At 41.8% G+C, this 23303-nt stretch overlaps 1 protein-coding gene across 1 annotated transcript in view; it reads right to left on the bottom strand.

Moving 5' to 3' along the window:
• The window catches only part of sorcs2 (sortilin-related VPS10 domain containing receptor 2), a 184245-nt gene that overhangs the window by 26939 nt on the left and 134003 nt on the right, over window positions 1-23303 (bottom strand). The window contains exons 5-8 of the mRNA XM_044020616.1: window positions 14115-14279; window positions 11638-11711; window positions 6099-6163; window positions 1292-1410 (exon numbers count right to left, since the gene is read on the bottom strand). Of these exons, the coding sequence (XP_043876551.1) occupies window positions 1292-1410; window positions 6099-6163; window positions 11638-11711; window positions 14115-14279 (423 nt within the window). The remainder of the gene's footprint in view (window positions 1-1291; window positions 1411-6098; window positions 6164-11637; window positions 11712-14114; window positions 14280-23303) is intronic.

The following is a 23303-nucleotide window of genomic DNA, read 5'->3' as shown; positions in this document are numbered from 1 at the left end:
TGCAGGTTTCACTGGGACACGTTTAGATGGTGCAGCTAAGTGGCATTAATTCAGTAATTACTGCAGTTAGGGAGTGAAGTGTGATTAACAATTGAGACTTTATGCGGTGGGAAGACACCGTTGTTTGTCTGATGCTAATGAAAGTCACTTTTCTCCCTCAGTTCTGTTTGATTCAGGAGAAAAACACACACACAATTTAGTTATTTATTGTTGTTGATGTTATTACTCAGTAGTTATTCTGTCTCTATTTGAACAAACACAATGTGACATTATCTGTGTGCCGAGTACTCTGTTAAGCAGTTGTACCAGACCTGACTGTGGGAGCGTCACAGTGCAGGGGCAGTGATATACATGTGACTTTAAAGTCAGTTACAAATTCTGCAAGATGTGATGATTTTAACTGGAGGACAAACAGGAGCAAAGGCCACGTGTACTCTTGCCTTTGCAGCAAGAAGACCCGGGTTCGTGACCCGGTCAGAACAAGTTCCTTTATGCATAGAGATTGAATGTTCTCCCCGTGTGTGTGTGTGTGTGGGGGTGTTTCTCCGGGTTCTCCGGTTTCCTCCCACAGTCCAAAAACATGCAGATATGGGGATTAGGCAAATTGGACACTTTAATTGTGAGAGTGGATGGTTGTTTGGCTCTATGTGGCCTGTCTGGTGACCTGTCCTGGGTGTGACCTCGCCTTTTGCCCTTTGTCAGCTGGGATTAGCCCCAGCACCCCCCATGACCCTCATGTGGAGGATAAAGTGCAAGAAGATGCATGGATGGACAAACAGGAGTGTAAATTACAGTTGGAATTTAAAAAATATTTGGCTGAATAATAAACTGGATAACTCTTGAACTGAAGATGTAAAACAAATGAATAAGAACAAAGCAGCTGATATTGTGCCTTCAACAAATGTTAATATAATATTTAAAACTATTCATTTGTGTTCACAATGTCTAGGACTTTTGCCCTTGGTGGGGACCTGTCCCTGTCGAGTGTGACTAATGGCTTCATTCAGGTTACACAAATTTATCAAATGAAGTACCCCCAAAAGATGTTCTTTCCGACACTGATTAACAGGTTAACGTGGATACATTAAATTACAATATATTGACGTGTCACCTCTCGTGGACATGCTTCACATATTTAACTGTTTTCATCGATTCCTGGTATTGAATTTTACACTAAATTATCAGTTAGAGTATCGATTAAAGTAGAAGCTGTAATAATAAGCAGGCTGGACCTGCAGGTGATATAGAGTATATTCATCATATGTTCATCAGATGTTTTCCTGATGGCTACCTTGACAAATATGTAGTCGTCCTGAACCACCAGAGAGTTGTGGTCGATTTTGCCGAGGAACTGAGCCGTCACCATTTTGTCCGAGCAGTTCTGGATGAGGCAGGTGACGTACAGGTAACCTGCAGAGACACAGACGGGGAGGAGGAGGAGTGGTTACCGCTGGTTAAAAGTGAAGAAACACCCAAGTTGCTGCTGTAGCATCCAGTCAAAGAAAGGGGGAGCCATTACTGATGGTCATAAAGTTGAATTGATCTTGAAAGACCAACGTAAGAGCTAGCCAAAATAATAGTCAGGAACATTAGCATTTCCGTGGCAAACAACACAGTGATAGCACCACTGAGTAAGCTAGCAGCCATTAAATAAAAGACTCATAACACAATTTACCGTGTTGCCACTCTGTCTTGACTTGTGCTCATAATCTCTTATACTGTTATCTGTTAAATGTGTTATCTATTTAATAATCTCTGTCATGTTTATCTTCCTCCGAACTTTCACCGTTTTTTCCCGTTTTCTTCGCACCTTTCCGCTGTTAAGTTGCATCAAAACACACAGATACAGACTTTCAAACTAAACTTCCTGTCAAACCGGAAATAATGAACTGTGACGTCGACGACAGCTAAACAAAGGTGCTAACTTAACATATTAACATGCTGATGGTGCCATAATGGTCCTTCACAGCTGCATTAAACCAAAAAATATTTTATTTGAATAATATTGTGCTAGATAATCTAGACACAAGGAATAAGGCCAGATATGCTATTATTTTGAAGTATACATCATTCTTTTGAAAAATCGGTACCTAAAACATACTCGATGTACCTATTTTGTTGTATTTTTATTGCAATGTATTAGACCAGTACTTTCACTTATATTTATCAAAAATATTTCAGCACTCTTTCCACCTGTGATTTCGGGTGTAGAAATTTCAAGGTTATTTCCTTATTTACGGTGAGAAAATATGAGTAGGGGGTGATTAATATTCTGAATATTTATCATTTTTGCCAGAAAAATGCTAATAGACACAATCTGAGGAGGAAAACATGTTCTGTTTGTAAGAAATTTCATCCAAAAAGTGGCTCACACAGACCGAGAGAGACTGAGAAAAGGACAAAGCTAAATCGGACACAGAAGATGAGGCGTGAGAGAGAAATCAGGCAAATAGAAAAATGGAGACATCACTTCCCAAACTCTATAAGATATGACAGCTTCCCCATAGACTTATAGCAAGCACTTCGAGCATCCACACGGCCAGAGGGGATTTTCCTCAGAGACACATGGTGAGGTTAGACTCTGTTGCAAAGCTCAGACAGTATTGAATTTCAACCAGAAGCTGCATCAGCAACATTGACTGCTGAAATTCAGCCGTGATTCTCCGCCCAGAGGTGACAAGCTGGCAACAGAGGAAACACACACACACACACTGATGCACACACTCTGCACCCCCACAAACAGGAGGGTGTCAGTTCAGCTGTGAGTTATAATAACAGGCATGCACACGGCGCACAAACCCACAACACTTATTCCGACTCCACTCGTGTTCACGTCGAGCGTGACTCCCACCGCCACCGACTGATACGAATTAAAATGTTTAGCAAACTCCTCTGCGGATCAGACGCTCGCCACATCGACTCTGACATAAATCTTTGACAAAGCAAAGTTGCTGTAACGATACGCAGATGTGGCTGCGGCCGACACCGAACCGCAGAGTGGTTTCAGACTCTTTGGGGGAGAGAAATCATCACATTTCATAGCAATCGGATTATTGGATTACAAGATTTCGAGCGCAGCGATGTGATTTTGCTTCTCCATGTTTGGTGGTATTGTTGTTTTTAGTATTTCTTTCTTGTTTCTTTGTTACATTTTAGGGTTACCTGCCTACAGTACGGTGGCCTAGAAGTGCAAATCCCAAAACAAATGAAAAGAAAAAAAGCCACAATTCTTACGGAAAGTGGTCGTACATTTTCAAAAAAGAAACATGCTCTTTACATGTGTGGGAAAGGATATTTTCTCATTAGAAGAGAAAAAACACTGCACAGACCTAACACAATAAATCCAAATTTATTTCAGAGTGTCCTCCTCACTGAATTTTCCTTCACCTCTTTCTTTGTTCTTGAAGCGTCTGGTCAAACAAACGCGCTAAAGTAAATTATTGAAAGAGCCTGGACATTTAATCAAAGCGGCACACGCCGGGAGAAGTCATTAAAAGCTATTATACTGATCTGTGTGTGTGTTTGATTCCAAGTTGTGGCGCTGACATTTTGTCACGCCATTTGCTGTCCTCACACGCACACACACCCACACACATACACACACACACAGGGGGAAGACACACATGCACAAGCACACTTCCAGCTGAGATACGACAAGGGAAACCGTAGTGACTTATAATTAAGGCTATATAACGTTCACATTTAAACCAGTACTTATGATGTACTTTCTTCCGCCCCTTACATTCATCAGAAACCTTAGTTGGAGTAGTTTAAATACGCCAACATAATTAGAGTTTGGCAGCCAAACCTGCAAAGCAAATTATTGAAAATTATAAGACATTTATTTGGCAGTATGATAGTCATTATCGATTTTTTTTTATATCATGAATGAGCTGGTAAAATATTCAGTATTGGTTTTGGCCCCAAACTGGAGAAAAATCCATGGTACAGAAATCAGCGAAAGACAAAAAGTAAACTCATATATAACATCATGTAAATGGTTCATTGCAGAGAGACGTATGAATGTGAATGAATGAGTGAGGGGCGGTGTGATCGTGTGATCTATGTGGACTTACTTTATGACGACAACATGAGCCATTTTCTCCAGAAAATGCAGTATGGAATGCTGAGTCATGCTGTTGCCCGCCTTTGATCGAACCTCTCGACTGACTTAAAACTATGCAGGAGAGTTCAATATTTCAAAAGGTAATAAAAAGCTGAAAAAAACGAAGGTGGAAATGACGATGTTCTCAAATGTCTTGTTTTGTCCACAAACCAAAATAATTCAGTTTGAATGATTTCTTTAGTTATGTGAAGCAAGGAAACCAGAAAATATTCACATTTAAGAAGCTGAAGAACCACAAAATTTGGTTATGGATTCATCGCTGTAGCCCTAGATAGCACTATAGTTGAACATTGTAACTTAGCTAAAAAGCAAAATTGACAATATTTAGTAAAAAAAAACAACAGAACGCTATCGTAGACAAAATCGACGTACCGAGCCATTATTCATTTCTTTACAAGTGGGAGGACTGAATGATGAGCGTGTGCTGTGCACTCTGTGTGTGTTTGTTTACACATGTGTGTTCATCTGTCTCAAAGTGTGCGAACGCTTGCGTGCTCGTGTGTATCGGTGCATGAACAAGGTACGCTCACGCTTTCCTGCACATCAGTCTCCCTAATGACACACACTCAGACACACACTCCCTGCCGGCCGCCCTGTACTCGCGGCTCATCCATCAATCGACCACCGCGCGTTTCCCCCGGTGCCCCCGCGCGTCCCTGTCATCAGCCACAGCGACGACATGGCACGAGGACAACTCCTCCTGCAAACTTTGTGTAGGTCTTTGTGCTGTGCCCAGTGTTTAACCTTGGCCATGCCACATGTGACAGGGAGGTGGGCGGTGGCAGATTGGTTCGGCATGCCTGATCGCTCCGGCTCCACTCCACTATCCATCTATCCGAGCGCAGATGCTACGAGAGGAAAAGGGGGGGACCAGAAAGGAAACAAAGGAGGAGACGGAAGGAAAGGGATGGATGGACCATGTGGTGCTGCCTAGCCTCAGAAAGAGCACTCACGCCTGGGCAGCTGTCCCAGACAGACAGCCTCTCCTTTTTACCCTCCACAATCACAGGCGGCCTTGTTGGGGCTGACAGCTTTCACATTGCAGGCAGAGTCTCTCTGTGTGTAGGTTAAAAGATTGAGTGTCTCCTCGTGGGGATTCAAGACGAGTTGGTATTTTTTCGCTAGAGGGGAGTTTATGCTGGAATAGAGTCAATAAATAATATGGAAAAAAAAAAACATACCCTTCACTATCTGTCACCACTCTCTAACTCTGCCTGCTCAGGTTTATTTGGAGCAGGGGATTATGGGTTGGGACACCTATAGAAGGTGAAGTCCAGAACTCTCTCTTTCTCTTTCTCTCTCTCTCATAGACCTCTTGTCTGTCGCTCAGCTGATATGATAATCCAGATTTGCTGCTGCAGCCCTTTGAGCAGCCCTGCGCTCCTGTACCTTAAGAGTAACTTCCAATATCTGGCAGTGATTTACAATTTACTGCATGTTAACATGCTGTTTTCAGGAGAAAAACAAGAAAAACAGGCCAAAAAAAGGGGAAACTATATCCCAGCGGACCGCGGTCAGCGGTGTTAAAGGGTTTTAACTCACCCATTAATTCCCCCCATTGACCCTCAAACCCACACCACATAACTGTGCCAGCTGCAAGGTCAACCATTCACCTCTTCTCTTCTATTACCTGCATTTATGCTGCAGGCAAGTGCTGTGACTGTTAATCCTCTCCATCACAATGATTCAGGCAGAAAAAAAAAAGATCTTTCATGATCGAGTAATGAATAAATATTATGTTAAAATGAGTGTTTTCTGTTTTGTTTGACATATGATGCTCTTTGTAAAGTATTTATTGCGACAAAGGGGCAGATTTAACTAGATTAATTCTTCTTTCTGCTCCATTTCATTCAGAATATGGAAATGTGGGATTTTTTTTTTCTCCTTTTGTCAATGAATGAATGAAATACATAAACAAAACTCAAAACTAAACTGTGTGAAGAATAAAGAAAAACAGGAAATGTCATTTTACCTCCGCTTGTATCTTGCATTTCCATGTGCACCAGATCCGGGTCCACATCCACACCAGATACCGACCTGGAAACACAAAGGGTTTTGATGTTCATCGACATTTCGGAGCAGGAACTTCATGTGGAAATAGACCACATTAACCAACTTTAAAGCTTGTATGAGGTGTCCCGAAAGCGCCATAAAACAAATGATATCTCAATATTTGGAATATCCTCATACTGGACGGTTTTGCCAATGTTTGGTCCCAATGGAGAAAGTGGCTTCTTTCTATTTTTGCAAAGGTCAAACCATTATAAGACCATCTTTTTCTACTCTAACCATATGTTATAATCACAATCTTGACCATACTTAAGCTACGTTGCCATTAAAAAGTATGAATGTGTAAGATTTGGTGGTCATGTTGTGGCAGTGCCGGCCCAAATCTTTATAGGGCCCTTAGGAGGAGTTGATTTGCGGGCCCTCACCTCTTTAGGGCCACCAATATGATAATTATGAATAATCAAGTCATTTTGGGAGAAATAAAACCTTTAAATATAAGAGTTTGATTAAAAATGTACAGCGATTGAACCTGAGAGTATATGTACTGTACTGTATGTACTCTATAGCCTTTGGTCTTGGTTGATATAAATATATCTATAAATATGCACAGCTCAGCGCTTTCATGGTAAAGTGCACTCAGATGTACAGAGTCTGGCCCGGCATGCTTTAAAACCCCACAAACACTTTTTATAACCCTGTCCTGTCTTAGAAGTACACCGACATACTCTACCCTGCCCTTCAGTGAGTAGTAAACTAAGAAGTTCATCTGATTAGGACTGTGTAGTGTAGTCGGTGAAATTTCCCTGGCCCAGTAAAGATAGAGTGGAGATTTAAAACCTCATTACTTTGCCTATAAAAAGACTTTACGAGCAATTAGCAGGCCACGGATGGACGGGGGAGGAAGGGAGCTAGAGCGGACGGATCACAGGAAACGCTACAGGATCCGCTCCTCTGTCTGCAGGAGGACGATTCAGTCTTCTTAGGGTGGTCCGTGCCGTTATTTACGTTTTGGGTCAACGACATTCAGGAACGTCAGGCACCACATGATCCAACTCTATCAGAAAAAAACAATATCAACCCTCTTATGCCTGGATTTGTATTGATTTTATGGCTGTAGTATTTTCAAGAAGACGTTCAACGAGCGAGCGCTCCTGCTACTTCTTCCAAGATGACTTTCATTTTCGATTCACTTTCATTTTTTGGACGGTCGTGCCACGGAAGTCCTGAGCTTCTACCGTAACGACAAGCAGTCAGAAGTCTGTCAGTCTGTGCCAACAGAAGGGTGAAGGTAATCAAAACCCTCTAATGGTGCGATGCTCCTACCATGCAGACAGATCAAGTGCAGTCCAACGTGTCATAGATTCAGTGCCAATGCTCTATATAAAATGTCCTTATATCTGCAGATGGCCAGGTACAATATAGTTAAGGTTAGATAAAGAGTTGTACTCAAGGTAAGTCGACTTACTGCTGGTTACTTAGCTGTGGCTATTAGCCGTGTAAATGCTCATGACCACATGTTTCCCGCTGAAGTGTCCTTGACTAAGGCTTTGAACCTCAGCCTTCTCACGCGGGTTACTCGAGATAAAAGTGTCAGCGGCGCGCTTGAAATGCAAATGCCACAAGCGGCTGAAGGTGAACGCACGCTCTGCACCGGCACTCCATCATTTATTCATTCTGGTTGAGTCGCAGCTTCATGGCAGCCGTACACTAAGGGTGTGGGATTCCCTCGTCCCTTCTGGTCAGTTCGGGGAAACGTAGACGAATTGAGATGCGGCGAGTGATAGAGAGATAGGACGAGATGGATGAAGAAAGCCGAATTGGGGGAAAAAGGAGGAAGAAATGGAATTCCAGCTCTGGTTTCCCCTTCATCCACATGCTTTTCCCAGCAATCCGTTTTTATCGCCTCTCCTCAGATGTTTGCTTTTGTTGTCAGTTGTCATACTTAGAGACGCCAGTTTGGTTTCAAATCTGCTGAAAAACTTTACAGCCTGGGATCATAGAAACAAGGTAAAGCAGACCACCCTGACGGCAGATTGGCTGTGATGTGATTTATGCACGCTGGCTGCCAGACTCCTGTTCTCTTGTTGCCTTTTACAACCGTTAGGCCACAGGCAAGGCTAAGGCCGGAGCCAACGATGACTCGCTGACTCCTCTGGCCACGCATATTTATAGCACATGCATAGGTGCTCTTATTGTGTCAGGCACTTTGAGTGTGTGTTTGCCGCTGGGAGTTTAACCCGAGTCAAAGAAAACACAACAGAACGCGATTTGTTTTCAGAGAATCTTTAGCCAGCGCGCAGAAAAACACATACTGGATTCAAACCTGCAGGTATAATGACAACCAGCAGAGCAAAGTAAAAACATCTGCTGATTTGCTCCCCATTTTCAACGTCGAGATGAGAAGATGGATGTCATTTGCATTAAGTGTTTGTGGCTAAAGAATAATTTGGCTGTTTTTTTCTGTGTAGACTTTCACGCATGGAGTAAAATCAGCTTTAATTAGGAGTCCCGTCTCCGAGATTTGCTGCCAACTCGTGCGAAAAATCTATTTATCCGACAAACGTAGCGGCATTTTCACCGTGTTACCCACAACTTTGTCTCTCTGCCTTTCGGGTTCTGAACAGACAGATACTACAGTGGAACCATTAAAGCTGTGGATTATGAAGCCAAATCAATAAACTCAAAGCAGCAAAAACACTCAGTGAAGCGGAAGGGGAACTTGCAGAGGCTGTTTTTGGGTCTTTGTTGTTTTTGTTCAAGTTTAGCCCAGCTTTGAGGGAAAGAAAACGGACCACTTTTTGTGTGCAAAGCGTTTACAGCCATAAAGACGGAGCAGTGGCAGGTTGTCGGTAGGTGCTTTTCGTGTATTTAATGGTTCGACATCGGGTCCTGAGGACGTTGCAGGCGCCGCTTTGAAGACAACAGAGGGAAAGAGGGTAAATTCAAGTTCTCTCAGTGTTGTACTAAACGTGCAAACTGGCAAAAGTGCATTGCATCATGACATTCTCTTGCACCATTCCCTTCCAGGAGTGTTTGAGAACGTGTTGGTGTGTTTCCACCAAGGGGAACGGTTCATTTCGGTGCGGCACAATATGCATTTATTCGATTTTCCATTAGGCATAGAAACAAAATAACAACCTCAACCGTTCCATTTTTCTGTACTCTTCCTTTGGGGTACCAGAGTAATGGTACGGTACATACGGATGGAGGTCGACCCACAAAAGTGAGCTGATAGGACGACAAAAAGTGTAACTGCAGTCTATTCTCATACAAAGTTTGACGTCTTGTTGGGACAAACAGCCACAAACCGAGCAGGATGTCCTCCTTTGTTGTCTGGTGTGTTGTGTGTCACGTTCAATGTCGTACTGTTCTCCATGACTGAGGGCTTTACCGCTCCGAAACCGCACCGTACTGTACCGAACCGAACTGTACCACGATGGAAACACGCCATCATTGTACACACTGGACTTTTAAAACAGTTGCTTGTCAGCATGCTTTTAACTATAGTTGCAGCCTGTGTGGATGTTAAGCTTTGCATTGGCGAGTCGGTTCAAAATCTCAAGAAATAACAAACAGACTGCCATGAAATACAGGTCAGATGTTCACGGTTGTGGGGATGAACTTGAACATAATAACCTTGGTGATGTGCAGATTTGTTTTATTTAATATGCTATAATAACCTGGGAAACAGTTCATTTCCCCATAAATCCTCCCATTTTTGGTTCAACTTTGCTTTGAAACAATGTTTTACAGTCATTCTGAATTATAGCGCTCAATATTCGGTTTAATATCCAACTCAAAGTTAGGAAGCACATACGGCCAGCTCATCCTTCCTGACTCTCTCTCTTCATCTCTCCGCCACGTTTCCCTCTTTTTACTGCACAGTGTTGGGATGACTTGTGCGTAACAGTTGGTATAAATCAGAGATGTCTGAGCGTGTGAACCAGCTCATTTACTATCGGCAGGGAGAGGAACTGACAGGGACTTGAAATGCCTTCCTGACCTTTAGCAGATGAGGGAGAGAGAGTGAACTCAGCTGTATTTATTTGAATGTATCATCTTCCACCTTTGCAGGTTCGACACAAAGGAGAGTTGCGTGGGAAAGAAAAGGAGGAAGGAAAGGACAGATGGAAGGAGAGATACATGATGAAAAAAGATGACACGAGGAGGAAAGTGAGGAGAGTTTCTCCCACAAAATGTCAAGATTCATCTTTAATGTGGTTCAGGCTTATAAACTCTGCTGCTTACGATAAAAATTCAATTCATATTCCTAGCTTAGGAAAAATCATCCTTTTTATAACGATAAACATAAAACTGATTTATTAGCAGCCAGGATGTCGATGTAGATGTCATTTTATTGTTAGAGCATCACTGAGTAAACAGCAAAATGGGATCTGTCAAAAATGAACCCATTAACTCAGCAGGCAGTCGGTATCTGACAGAGCTCCATCAAAATGTAGCTCCTACGATGAGCTTCTTATTCAAATAGAACCAGAAATGAAATAAAATGAAATAAATAAACTCCCACACCGCACTGTTGGACACAATATCTGGTGCTGCAAGGGGAAAATATGATTTTGAACTTCCTACAACAGGAGTGAAAAACACAAGCGATACTGTGTGAAGACTCTTGTGTTCAGGGTTTTCAATAATGCAGTTCCTTTAAGCCATTTTAACATCTTCCTGGTAATTGACCATGTTCCCAGTTCCGCTCCATGCTCTCAGAGTGATGTAACACTTGCTAAAAAACTAGTTTAACTTCCTGTCTGTTCACTGATGGGTCAACCGTACATCTGAGCCTGCAGTGACAACATTTCACTTGCCTTTTATCTACTCACCAAAACTGATTTAACCGAAGTCCTTGTACACTTTGTACTGTTCCTCTCATTTCTTAAACTGTGACATCTGAAGGCTACTTTAGCGCTTTTCCATTGTACAGTTCAAGCATGACGCGGCTCGACTCTACTCGTGATTTTTTTGCTTTTCCATCAGCGATAGTATCTTGGACCCAGTGCTTTTTTTTAGCACCTGCTCTGACGAGGTTCCAAGCGAGCTGAGCCGATACTAACATCGTCGACATACTGCCGGCCACTGATTGGTCAGAGAGTGTCGTCACCGGAAGAGTCATGAGCGCGACGCCTGACATAAGAATCAAGCCGAACTGTACTTAAAAATCCCGAAAACATGCGTCAATCTCCAACATTTAGCAAGGAAAGGTCTACAATCTCAATATTTAACAGAAGAGTCTGGTGTATTTAGCAACAGCACTGCTGAAAGCCGGCGATGGTGAGCCGAATACCAACCCGTTCAGGATACGATGACCCCGCCCACATTGAGGAGGTCCTACAGTAATGGAAAACAACGTGCCTGATACCCAACTGAGAAGAGTCGCGTAGTGCTAGAACTGTATAATGGAAAAGCTCCATATGTCAACCAAGGTCTGTGACAACATCGTTTTTTTAATCACAAAATGTAAATCCAGGAAATGAGATGTAACTGACCAGAAGATTCTGTCCTTGGTCACACGCTCCTGAAGCAAATTCCACTTGCGGCCCAGGTCCGTGGAAGCAAAGACCTAGGAAAAAAGGGGAGTGTAGAGCACAATTAGAAAAAAACACGTTCACCCAATCAGGCAACTGAATTCCATGGCTAACATACCAAAACAGAGCCCATTCAATTAAGACTCATTCACAGGCTTTGTGTGTAGAAGTGAATTGATGGCCACACATGAGGTACCCTTGATGTTTGAAAAGCACACGGCACATTGGAAAAGGATTCGAGAACAAAAACACACTCTTCTGTACAGATTCACTGTTTACTGTCTACTCGCTGCTCGTGTCAGGGTCATCGTCTGCGATCAAACCCATTCCTACAGTAGATGAGCAGACACGGGGAAAGAAAAAAGAAAATGTCCTTGATAAAAATCTGCCCTGACCCTTTAAAAACTGCTTTTAATTTGCACCTTCAGCCATTTTCCTCGAGCAAAATGATGTTTTTTTTTATTCTAATTGAATAGATTAAAACCTAATTGAATTTCTTGCTCAATTATGAGTAAATTATTAAAGTTGAGCTGGTGGAGATTTATGTACGATCAAACCCGATGGTCAGCTTTGATTGGGCACTTCTTTGCTTTCAGAGTTGGGGTCAATTAAATATCAAAGTTTGCACATTAACTACCTGTATTTGATTATTTTTGGTGCATTTTACTCTCATTTGAAAGTTGGCCGTGACGAAAGACATGAATGAGGGGAACATATGCCAGCAATATGACGTTCATACTGTAGTTTATCATCATTTCATCCCTTTACTCTTAAAACCTGAAAAAAAGATTATTTCAGGAGTAAATTATCTGGGAAACGTTCAAACGCAGGGTTAAGGCAGATGTTTCATTAGTTTTGTATTAGTGTCTGAACATGAATGAGACACCGTGATATTGATATTAACTTGACATAAACGTGAACTTGCAGCTCTTTTTCAAAAGCACAGCAGGCATGGATGGATTAGATCTTAGAGCCGCGAGGCAACAAGACATAAGTAATACATAGGACATCGACATCTGTGATGTCTCGGGTTCATGTTTGCTGCGACTGGGCTGACGTGGAAGCAATTAGCTCCACTTTGGAGCAGAGAGCTGGATGGAAAAGTGAAGTGTGCGACACAGAGAACCGCGTAGCAGACATAATATCTCCTTTTCAAATGTAAATGTGTGTGAGGCGTTCACTTACGGAAGCGGTAATGTGACAACTTAAGCTACGTTAGCCGTTAGCAGTGGCTCCCCTCACTGTGTTCTCTCGGAGGCAAATTACTTTTCCATTACGTAACAAATTACAATTAAGCTAATGTGAGACAGTTAGGGCTACTCTTTGTTAGCATACTTCTCAAGCTAGCTCAGCTTACACAAAGCTGCATTCACTAAAGAAATATTTTCCTCCTTGGTTGGACAAACTGAAAAATGCTTAAATAATAAATTGACATAAACTTGAAATGTTTTCCTATATTTAATTTGTTCTTAAGGAGTTATTTTTTCTTTTAGAAACTACACAGAATTTAGTTCAGGAATTGATTTAAACGATATTTTAGTAACAAATTAATATTTGCTTGGGTATTTTCAAGGAGTAGGCTATTTCACTTTCACTTTAAAAGAGCCCACTAGGTATTTGTGTGAAGCTGGTGCTTATTTTTTATATTTCTCTCAGTAACATAGGCTGGTAAACATGTTTGGACAAATTTCAGATTCAACATAAATCCTACAAATCAGATTTATTTGTATTTGTACGTGTTTTTTTTATTTCTTAGAAAATCACTTTGAACTGCTGCGCCTCCACTGTGGACTATGTTTCTGAAATCAAACCTTGGACCTTGGTTCATCTTGGGCTTTTAACAGTTGTGATTGCATGAATGTTTCAGTTGCAAAGGCAAAAAAAAACACTGGAAACTATTTTTAATTTTAGAATACTGGATTCTAGCTGGCTAAACTGTTTAAAAACCTGCTTGTGTTTCCTGCTGCATCAGACCACACTACGTTCTAATAATGCTGTTATATCCTCAGATCTCAGCAATTTTCATGTAGAATTATGTAGGCTTCTCCTTTTCAGTGAGAGCAGAATGACGCGTGCATTTGAAACACTGGCATCATTGTGATCAAGATGGATTTACACCTCAGTGACATGGGATTGCAACATGTTTTCAATATTAAATGCAGTATCCCAGTGTGTGTCTGACACTGTTGTATTGACACTTAGAGGCATTGTTGACACTTGCAAAACAAGTTTTGCCCTCCAACTATGCCATTACATGGTAAATCACACATCAACTTTTCTCTGGCGTCCTTTTTCTGTGAAAAGGGGAAATTAAATGCATTGTCGTGCTGCCAAGCAAAGGCACATCTTGTAACATCAGCGCTGTCGTCGTTTTCTTGCTCTTTCAGCTACAGAATTAGCTATTCATTGGGATGCATCTGCAATGCTTTGACACCCACCCTGCCCTCCTTGCAGTAGGCGAGAAGCTTGTCTTCTTCTTTGGGGTGGAAGACGAGCGTGTCGGGGGTGAAGGCGATGGACTGCCGCTGGAAGGAGGAACCCTCGTCAGTGCTAATGAACAGCATCTGGTCCCGTTCGTTTATAGATGAGCCCACAAGCACGACCTGTAAGAGAAATGAACAAGACAGACAGGGAAACCTTTAGAAGTGAAGCAGCCAGAAGGTAATGTCTTGCAATGTGAATGTCGCAGTAGACATGTAAATGTAGACACTGCAGTGACTGCTGGGGAATGTGTCAATATCGCCGCCATTTTGGGAGTGTCATTGAGAGCAGGAAGGATACTTTCGTGCTGCTTGGACTGTACACTTTTTTCACCAAGATCCCAGGAAATAAAGTAGCAATGTTACTAACAATGTTCTGCCAACATTTCATCAAAATATATTAAATGTTAGTGTTAGTCATCAGCCTGGAAACACATATAAACAAGTCTCCTCCTCATATTAATACTCATGTATTAATGCCCCCATTTGCACTGGAAACCTGATGAAAATAAATGCCTGCATGGCCACACTGCACATTTATTCAAGGCCATTCTCCAGACCGTAAGAACTTTCTATCAACCTCGCATGCTGCTTGGGTTGTGGCAACACTGTATTGATTATCTATTCAGGGTTTTATAGCTCATAAAGTGAAGGCATTAAACACGGGGCAAAACAGGACCTGCCAAGCCACCAATCACATTTATGTCCAGAACACTCCGGAGTGAGGTGACCAATAAGGGTGATCGATAGGAACTAATGACCCGGTCACATTCATTAGGAGTTCATGATAGGTTGGAATCTGTCCAATTAGGTTTTTTTTTGGGATTTTAGGTGCTGTTGTTTATCATCGTCACTCTGTTGTTAGCAGCTGCTCTGCACAAAAAGTATTTTCTATACTGTAGTCGAGGAACCTTTTCAACTCTTTCGCCAGTCAGCCAAACGCTGAAAGCTTCACTAAACATCTGTTACATACGGTTGCCAAGGTTTTATATTAATGGATGAAAAGCAGGAAAGAGACATTAAATGTATAAAAGCTTATAAAGATTTTTTTAAAAACATTAATTATGTCGGTTATGCATGCATTAAAAGTTAGTGCTAGAAAGCACTGGCCACAAACATTAATAAGAAATAAATAAATGATGGCAGCCTCATTTGAACTCCCGTGCATCCACATATTAAAAACATACCCCTGAAATAACACTTTCTTTCTGTCTTGCCTCTCCAAAGAACCACATACGTCCAAAGAATGTCATAAATGCGAGTGAAATAACTCATATTTAGTGTTCTAGCATTTAGAGAAGACAGGCGTCACCTTTGTATGTGTGTATCAAGAGTGAAACTCCTCCACTCATAGCTGGCACAAGACAAAAATAAAAGCTGTCTGACGACCCATCATCACCAGGGAGCGCTATAAAGATTACTTAAAGTCAGTCATGCCTAGAGTTAAGGGTCTGGTACTCACTAAAAACATGTTTTTTAAACTCAATGTGACTGGTTCAGAATGTTCCTGTTATGTCCTCTTATATTTAAACTGCAACTATTAAAAAATGGCAGAGTAGAGTAAGAATGGCATGAACAGGATCTTTTTAGGATTCCTATCAGGACTACAATTAAGCAGCAAGTGTAGCATGCTTCACATCTTGCTGGTTGCAATACTCAAGGGTTGTGTATTTGTGAGTTTGTGTGTGTGTGTGTGTGTGAACTCTTGTTAGCTTTGAAAACACCTGCCTGAGCAGCATGGTCAATTAAAGGCCCAGTGTTTGTTTGGCTGTCAAAGGAACACCCAACAAGTGGAGGTAAGACAGATACCTTGAATGGCAGTGGTAGTGAGGGAGGAGGAGTGTGTTATTTTTTTCTTTCCATAACATTTCATTTGACAGACTTTTCAAATGTGGACCGTATTTGCACCTGAGTGCTGCTGCAAACATTGCTGTGTTTTTGAAAGACAGTCAGCTTCACTGGGAGCCTTGTGATCCAGTGCCTTGCTCAGGGGCTCCCTAAAAATAGAGTGCGTATTTGGGGATTTAACAAACTGCTGTTAGCCATGACTGTGTAACTACAAGAACTCTGCTATTTGAAAACATAAAAATTAAAAGGTCCAGTCACCTGCTATTTGAAAACATAAAAATTAAAAGGTCCAGTCTAAGTTTCATAATGAAAGGTGCACCACAAGGCTCCATGTTGGGCCCAATATTTTTTGATTAACACAAATGATAAAACTGTATCCACAGGTTTTAGTGTTTACTATATTTACTGTTCTAACATTTCATATGCAATCAGACATATTTACAAATCTATATTTACTTTTGAAAATACAAACAAACAAAATATGCTTTTTTGAGCCACTAAACCGACTCGACAAGTACCTCCATAAATTCACTGTAAATGGATCAAGAACTGCAACAGCACCACAGTATGTGTTATCAACTGGTTGGCTGATAGGCTTATATTTAACTGTTACGAAGACAAACCTTTAACTGAGCTATGACAGAGGTTGGCTTTACTGTACAGAAATAGAGCAGATTCCCCGTGCCTTGCAGGAAAAGGATTATTAAAGCAGTATTCCTGTCAGATTTATATTATGGTGATGTGATGTATGAGCAGGCAGCTTCCTCTGTCCTCAACTCTCAGTGTATCACTCTGCCCTACGTTTTACGACTCGGGATGTTTATGGTACCCATCATTGCACTCTGTAGGAGAGGGTTGGGTTGGGTCCTCTCTATTGTAGAGACATGATGAGCATCTGGGGCCCTTTTTATTCATATAAAAAGGAAAACATATCAGCAGATATCCATTGTACATTACATCACTTTTGGACAGATCATTCATCAAACGAGCTGGCATCATTGTGAGAGAAAATTTTAATCTTCAGCCAACGTTAAGTTTAATTACGCACATTATTCTCATAACCAGAGCTGGTGTACAATATTAATAGCCATAACTAGCAGCTTTCATGGTTCCCTCACTAGGTACCAAGGCACCAGGCATCTGGACTGGATACATTATCTCAAGGCTCACTAACTATATGTATCCGACCTGGCACGCTGCTCGCCAGAATCTGTGATGATGCCTCAATGTTCAGATGTCAGGCATTGTCTCAGTTCTCGGATCTGAGCTGTCTTCAATACAATCACTGACTCCAGAGATTCCATCCTTGGTCATCTCACCTGATCATCAAAATCTCTGTAACAATAACAACCTAAAATTTCTCCACCACACACACAAGTTAAGCAATGGAGCATTTTAAAAACGGTTGCAACATTTAAAAAAACTCAAATAGTTCAACTGATGGAGTTTTTCCTTATTATTTTGTTGACACTTTTTTCTCTGCACACGTTATCCGGATCATTGGCCAGACTGGTTGTAGCTTCTATCCAAATTCTTAAAAAAGGCATTCCCATATACGTCCGTTGGCCATGCCGTTTGTAAGTAGGAGCTAACTCAACCCCTTTCAGACTCATGCTCAATCTCAAACAAGATTGAGATGCAGTCTGGTGTCAGCCGGGCTATATTTTAAAAACATTGGGGGCCTCTCCTGAAAAATGACAATTCTATCTAAAAGGATATATTGATCTAGAAAGTCTTTGGCTTCATACAGGACAAACCCTTATTTTAATGCACACGCCTCACTGTGGTTTCTCTTCATGTCCCCGTGTGGCAGCACCATCCATCAGGTCAGTCTGCCTCTGTCTGGGTCAGTCTGCCCACGTCTCTATTAAGAGGACATCACTCAGTTTAACCTAGTTGAGCTCTGACAGCCAGACATGTTCACTTCATGTCCACACACACTGAGTGAAAATGCACAGACAAGAGACTAAAGACGCCGGCGAGGTAGTGTTTTCGTTGTAATGCACATTTTTAGCCTGTTCCCCGCAGCCACAGCTTTTACATAGACTCTGTGAAGTATCCCCTTCAGATATTCCATATTAAACCATATTTTAAGGCTTATTTGTAACCTAGATTTCTCTACTTCATCACGGGTTATGGTTTTGTAAGTATTACACTCACAGAGTTATTTCTCCCCTTTAATGGCTTTGGACAGAACGCGGGAATAAATCAATAGCTTGTGACAAGAAGATGGGAGAAAAGCCGGAATGAATGGCTTCATCAAAGGTTCGTGTGACCGAAAATGATTTTTCTTCTTTTCCATTTGTTGAAAAGGGGATTTAATGCAACCTCTAATTCTCACACAGTGCCCATGATAATAATAATAAACTGTAATAAATGGAGCAGGCAGGTAAGTAACAGAATTTCAAATTTTTCCTGAAATGCACTGATGCTCTCTCAGTCTCCTGACGCAGTAACACAACTCACCAACAAGTGGCACTATTGTCAAACTATAAGCATTCCTTCAACTCTTTCTACTGAAGCTGAAACTCAGCTTGAGTCACTTTATCTCACAGATGAGGCTCTCTCTGAACTTTTTTTTTGGGGGGTCAATAAAAGGAGTAGTGGGCGAGGGCAGACAGACACGAGGACAAGATACATTCCTCCGCAATCAAAAGACTTTGATACATGCGACCGGTGTTACAGTTTCCCCTGAGTAATAACTCACGCTTTGAAGCACAGTGCTGCAGATAAAAGCTGCCTCCAAACTTCCTCTGTCTCTGCTCTGGAGACTGGAGGGGAGTGACACATTACGGGGACTCACAGAAACAAAATTCTGCTCACTTTAATCCACACAGGGCTTAAACACCAATGTGGCTTTCCGGCGTCGCAGGGCGAGTCTGTGCTGTGAGACTTCTGATAATCTTTTGATCGCTGTCAGTCTGACAAAAGCCGCTGGTCGGTCGCTAAAGCAACACAAGTCCTGCTGTGTTGACACAGATCGGAGGGTATCAGCCCTATAATCTATTATTAAACTGCACAATCTACTTAGCAGCTCAGAATAGCTTAACGGCGGAGTGCTGGCGTGCAGTACGGCGGAGTACGAACAGCATGACGTTCTATAGGAGGAAGGGAATTCTCGTGCACATTATCTCTGTGTCGCATGTCACAACTGGGAAGAGTTGAAGGCCTATGATGCTGCGGCCTCATGAGGGTGATGAAAGCTCAGCAGGTCTTGAGAATGGAGAAAGCTTGTATTTGACACACACAACCACACGCACACCGGTTTCCATGACTTCAGAGGACATTACATTGACTTACATTAATTTCCTGGAGACTTACTCTAACCTTAACCATAATTACGACTGGCCCTAATCCAGACCCTAACATCAGCCTATAAAACATGTCTACACCTTAAAATGTAGTAATTTACATGATATGGACTTGATTTTTGTCCTCATAATGTGACTGTGCAAATAGATTTGCGTCTCCACAACATAAGGAATACCAGGTACACACACACATTTGCGCAGCATTCGTAGTGAGGACCCTCATAGACATAATGCATTCCTTAGCCCCTTATAATTTAAGATCATATCATCAACCTGTGTGTAAATCTCACTTTTTCAATTGACCGGCTCCCTACCGACCAGATAAGACGTTCAGTGGCCCCCAAGTCATTTGTGTTTGAGACCCCTGGTCTAACCCGAACCCTAACCCTAAAACCAAGTCTTAACCCCCCAAAAGCCCTTAAAAGATGTGAGGACGAGCCAAAATGTCCTCACTTTGGTTTGTACAAGTACTGGTCCTCACAAAGCTACAAATACAAGAACACAGATTATTCTTAGGACACTTATTTGACTTCCTTTCATTTGGACAGCCTAACCATAACCAACTGAAGTCTAGCCTTAACCTAAGTACAATTCAAATCTTGGACCAGGTTTTGGTCTCCATGAGGACCAGGTGGTTTTGCATTCTTTGTGAGGACACATAAGGCATTCCATAGACAATTACCTTAACCTTAACCATCACAACTAAATGCTTAACCTTAACCCTTACCCCAACCTAAACCTTATTCTAACCCTAAACCTAAAACCAGGTCTTAATCGTCAAAAAAGCCTGTAAAAGTTGTGTGGACCAGCCACAATGTCCTCAGAAAGATTTTAGCCTACTAAAGACATACACACGCACACTTATAAATGTTGCAGGGTGTGTCAAACACACCTGCAGAGTATGAAATATGCACATCCATATGCACATACAGCTGACATACTGTTGATGTGCCACTGCCTCAACATTAAACACCACTTTATAAAAAAGCTTCTTAAAGGGGCACGCCGCCAAGTTTGGCAAATGACGTTGCATTGCAGGTCTCCAGTTTATCTGAATATATGTCTCTCTTTATAGGCACAATTCTGTTGTTTCTATGGTTTCTGCATGTTACCTAACTGTCTTTAATTTAATGTACTTACATAAAAAGATAATTAAATCATCTGTTTAATTAAGAACTATAGGGTCAGACGTCCTCATTTTCATTTAACCTGGATTACAAGGTACAAGGAGTTATGAAGTTTGAAAGAAGAGGGTACATACAAGGCTTATGTGGACGGATCATTATGGATTATTTATAGAACTTGTTTGTTTACTACTTTAGAGAGGCTGTATATATACTTGATCCTATAGTTGTTAGAGTTGTTATGTCGGGATAAGATAAGTACAATCAGAGGGTTCTTAGAATTTAAAAATGGATCACCACCGATAGAAACAAAAGCTTAATGACCTGGTGTTGGATCCTTGGTTACCATCTGGCTGGAGTTCACTACTATTACTAGTACTAGTAAGACACAAACCACCAAGCCTGAGTCATGTAATGTTGCCATGCTCCCAGATCTCCTCAATAAATTTGGCAACAGCATTGCTATTCAAAGTGACTTAGAAGAAAACATCCTGAGTTGTTATAAATCAGGATTATCCTCTCTGGTTGACATTGGAGTCTACACACTTACAGACACATACACACACACACTATCATTCTGCTAGCTGCTTACAGCTCCCAGCTCCCAGCACAATGGTTTTCCACTCAATTACATATGTAAATTGCTTGGGTTCTGGTTTCCACTGGGAGAGAGGGAGGGCGCTGTGTGATGGCAGCTCATCGAGCTGTGGCCTGTTGAGAATTAAGACCTGGGGGAGCAGAGCCGCATGAGGAACCACCAGACAGTATGACAGGCTTGATGATGGGATGCTCAGTCGGCATGTCCTCTGTTTCGAACCGCAGAGCTTCTTGGTATCTATTGACGGGTCTGATGGTCTGATGAGACATAAATCTTGTCGGTTTATTCACTGACACGTAGTTGGTGTGCACTCTAAGTGCCCCCACTGCCGAGAGCCAGGACAAAACAGACAGACACGCAATGTGTGAAAACATGGCTGCGAGCAAGGACACGATGAAAAACAGATTGAAACCACTTAACAAAAGGCTCGTTGAATTAGTCCATGCCAGTTTTAGAGTAAAATATCTCAAGATGTTTGCCGTTTTATCTCAAAGTGACACAAACTGAACTTTGTTCCGCTGTACCAAAGTCCATAGAGAAAGCTAATAATCCAATGCTGCCTCCATCACCAAGTTAAAATGCATTTTTTAACCAGAACGTGTTGCCACATCTGGTCTTCAATTAGCCCAAGGGCACATATCAGCCCTCACTGATGCTAGCCTACGAAGTGCTTCACGGGTCTGCTCCCACCTACGTAGATGCTCTCAACACGTCTTATGTTATCCCTCGACTACTCAAACACCATGCTTGGCTCGTTCATCAAACACCCCGCACAAGACAATCCAGACTCTTTTTGTGTGTCGTTCCACGCTGGTGGAATTACCTACCGAGCGCTACCAGAACAGGGGCTGTCTATCTTCAAGAAGCTCTTGAAGACCCAACTCTTCCAAGAGCATCTTCTGTCCTAGCACTCACCTTACCCCCAACCCTGCACGATCTCCTTCTGCACTTGGATCCACCTCTGCTCTCTCACCCTCTGTCAGTCCACTGTTCCTATCTAGTGGATTTCGTTCCAAGACTTCGTCTATGTAGCTTATTCCTCTTTGGATAAAAGTGTATCTCTGTGAGCCAAAAAAAAGCTAATTTTCTCAATGGACTTTGGTGCAGGAGAGTAAGTGGTTTACAAAATGACACTTAAAGTAGCATATTGTAAAGAGAGTGTAGATACAACTAGCTGAGCCTTTTAAAATCTATAGTGTTATCCTGGTTCGGACTACACTACACTGATTTATTTGACAGTCTTGGGTCACATTTACTTTATGAAAAGCTTCCACCGTTGAAACATGATGTCACCTGTTGTGTCGCCTCCGCTTTCATCAATATCCTCCATCCAGACTGAGGCTCGGCCAAACAAAATGTCACGAGGATTAAGTAAATCTTTCCACATATATCACATCGAATCAATATTTAAGGACGGGCAATCGGACATCTGCGCTCACCTCTGCTTACATCCCTCTGAGGGCTGAAGGTGAGGAATGATACACATTGGTCCGGAAGGTTGAATCGGGCGAAGTAAACATGGCTGACACGTCCTGAGAGGTGTAAGATTCGGCGAGATAAGAGGTCTGAGAGCATTTTCCTGCCCACTGTGGCGGCACAGCGAATGCATTTGCTGGAGGTGTCCTGCTGCATTATATATATTATCTTCTTCACCTGCTGCTGCAGCTACTGCTGTTGTGTTTGTAATGCGGAGGAGGAGGTGACTGATCGAGATGTCAGGCACCGACAGAATCCCTCATGTTGCCTCAACTTTATTCATGTTGCGAGAAGCATCGCGAAAAAAAAAGTTGTTAAAGTGTGAAAATGGGGTTAAATTAATTCAAAGAACACGAATGCATAGTTTTTATTTCTGCTTTTTTGTAATATGAAAGTGCCAATATAATGTTATTTTCATTGTAGTAATTCTATACTGGATATTACTGCCATGTTTTTTTTATGATTTTTGGCACTCACTCTTAATCCTTTAACACCTAAGCCTCAAAATGTCAGTTTGAACCTTTTCTTTTTGCTTATTTTAACCATAAGAGGGCCAGAAAATGTGCTTTTGCCCAGTTTTCAATAATAACTTTCAATATCTGGCAGTTATTTACAATTTACTGCATGGCAAAATAGTGTAATAGTGGATTTTGCGTGTTAAACAGAGTATACATAACATATGTTTGAGTTTTTATCTCAATGTCCAAACACAGGCCAAAAAAATGGAAACTATGTACAGACGTTTTTCCAACTCTCTCCTCTCTGGTGACAAAGACGCCGATTTGCAGAC

Source organism: Solea senegalensis, linkage group LG3 (assembly GCF_019176455.1).
Source record: "Solea senegalensis isolate Sse05_10M linkage group LG3, IFAPA_SoseM_1, whole genome shotgun sequence".
Taxonomy (NCBI): domain Eukaryota; kingdom Metazoa; phylum Chordata; class Actinopteri; order Pleuronectiformes; family Soleidae; genus Solea; species Solea senegalensis.
Note: the sequence above shows the minus strand (reverse complement) of the source record. Positions and strands in the feature narration are given on the sequence as shown.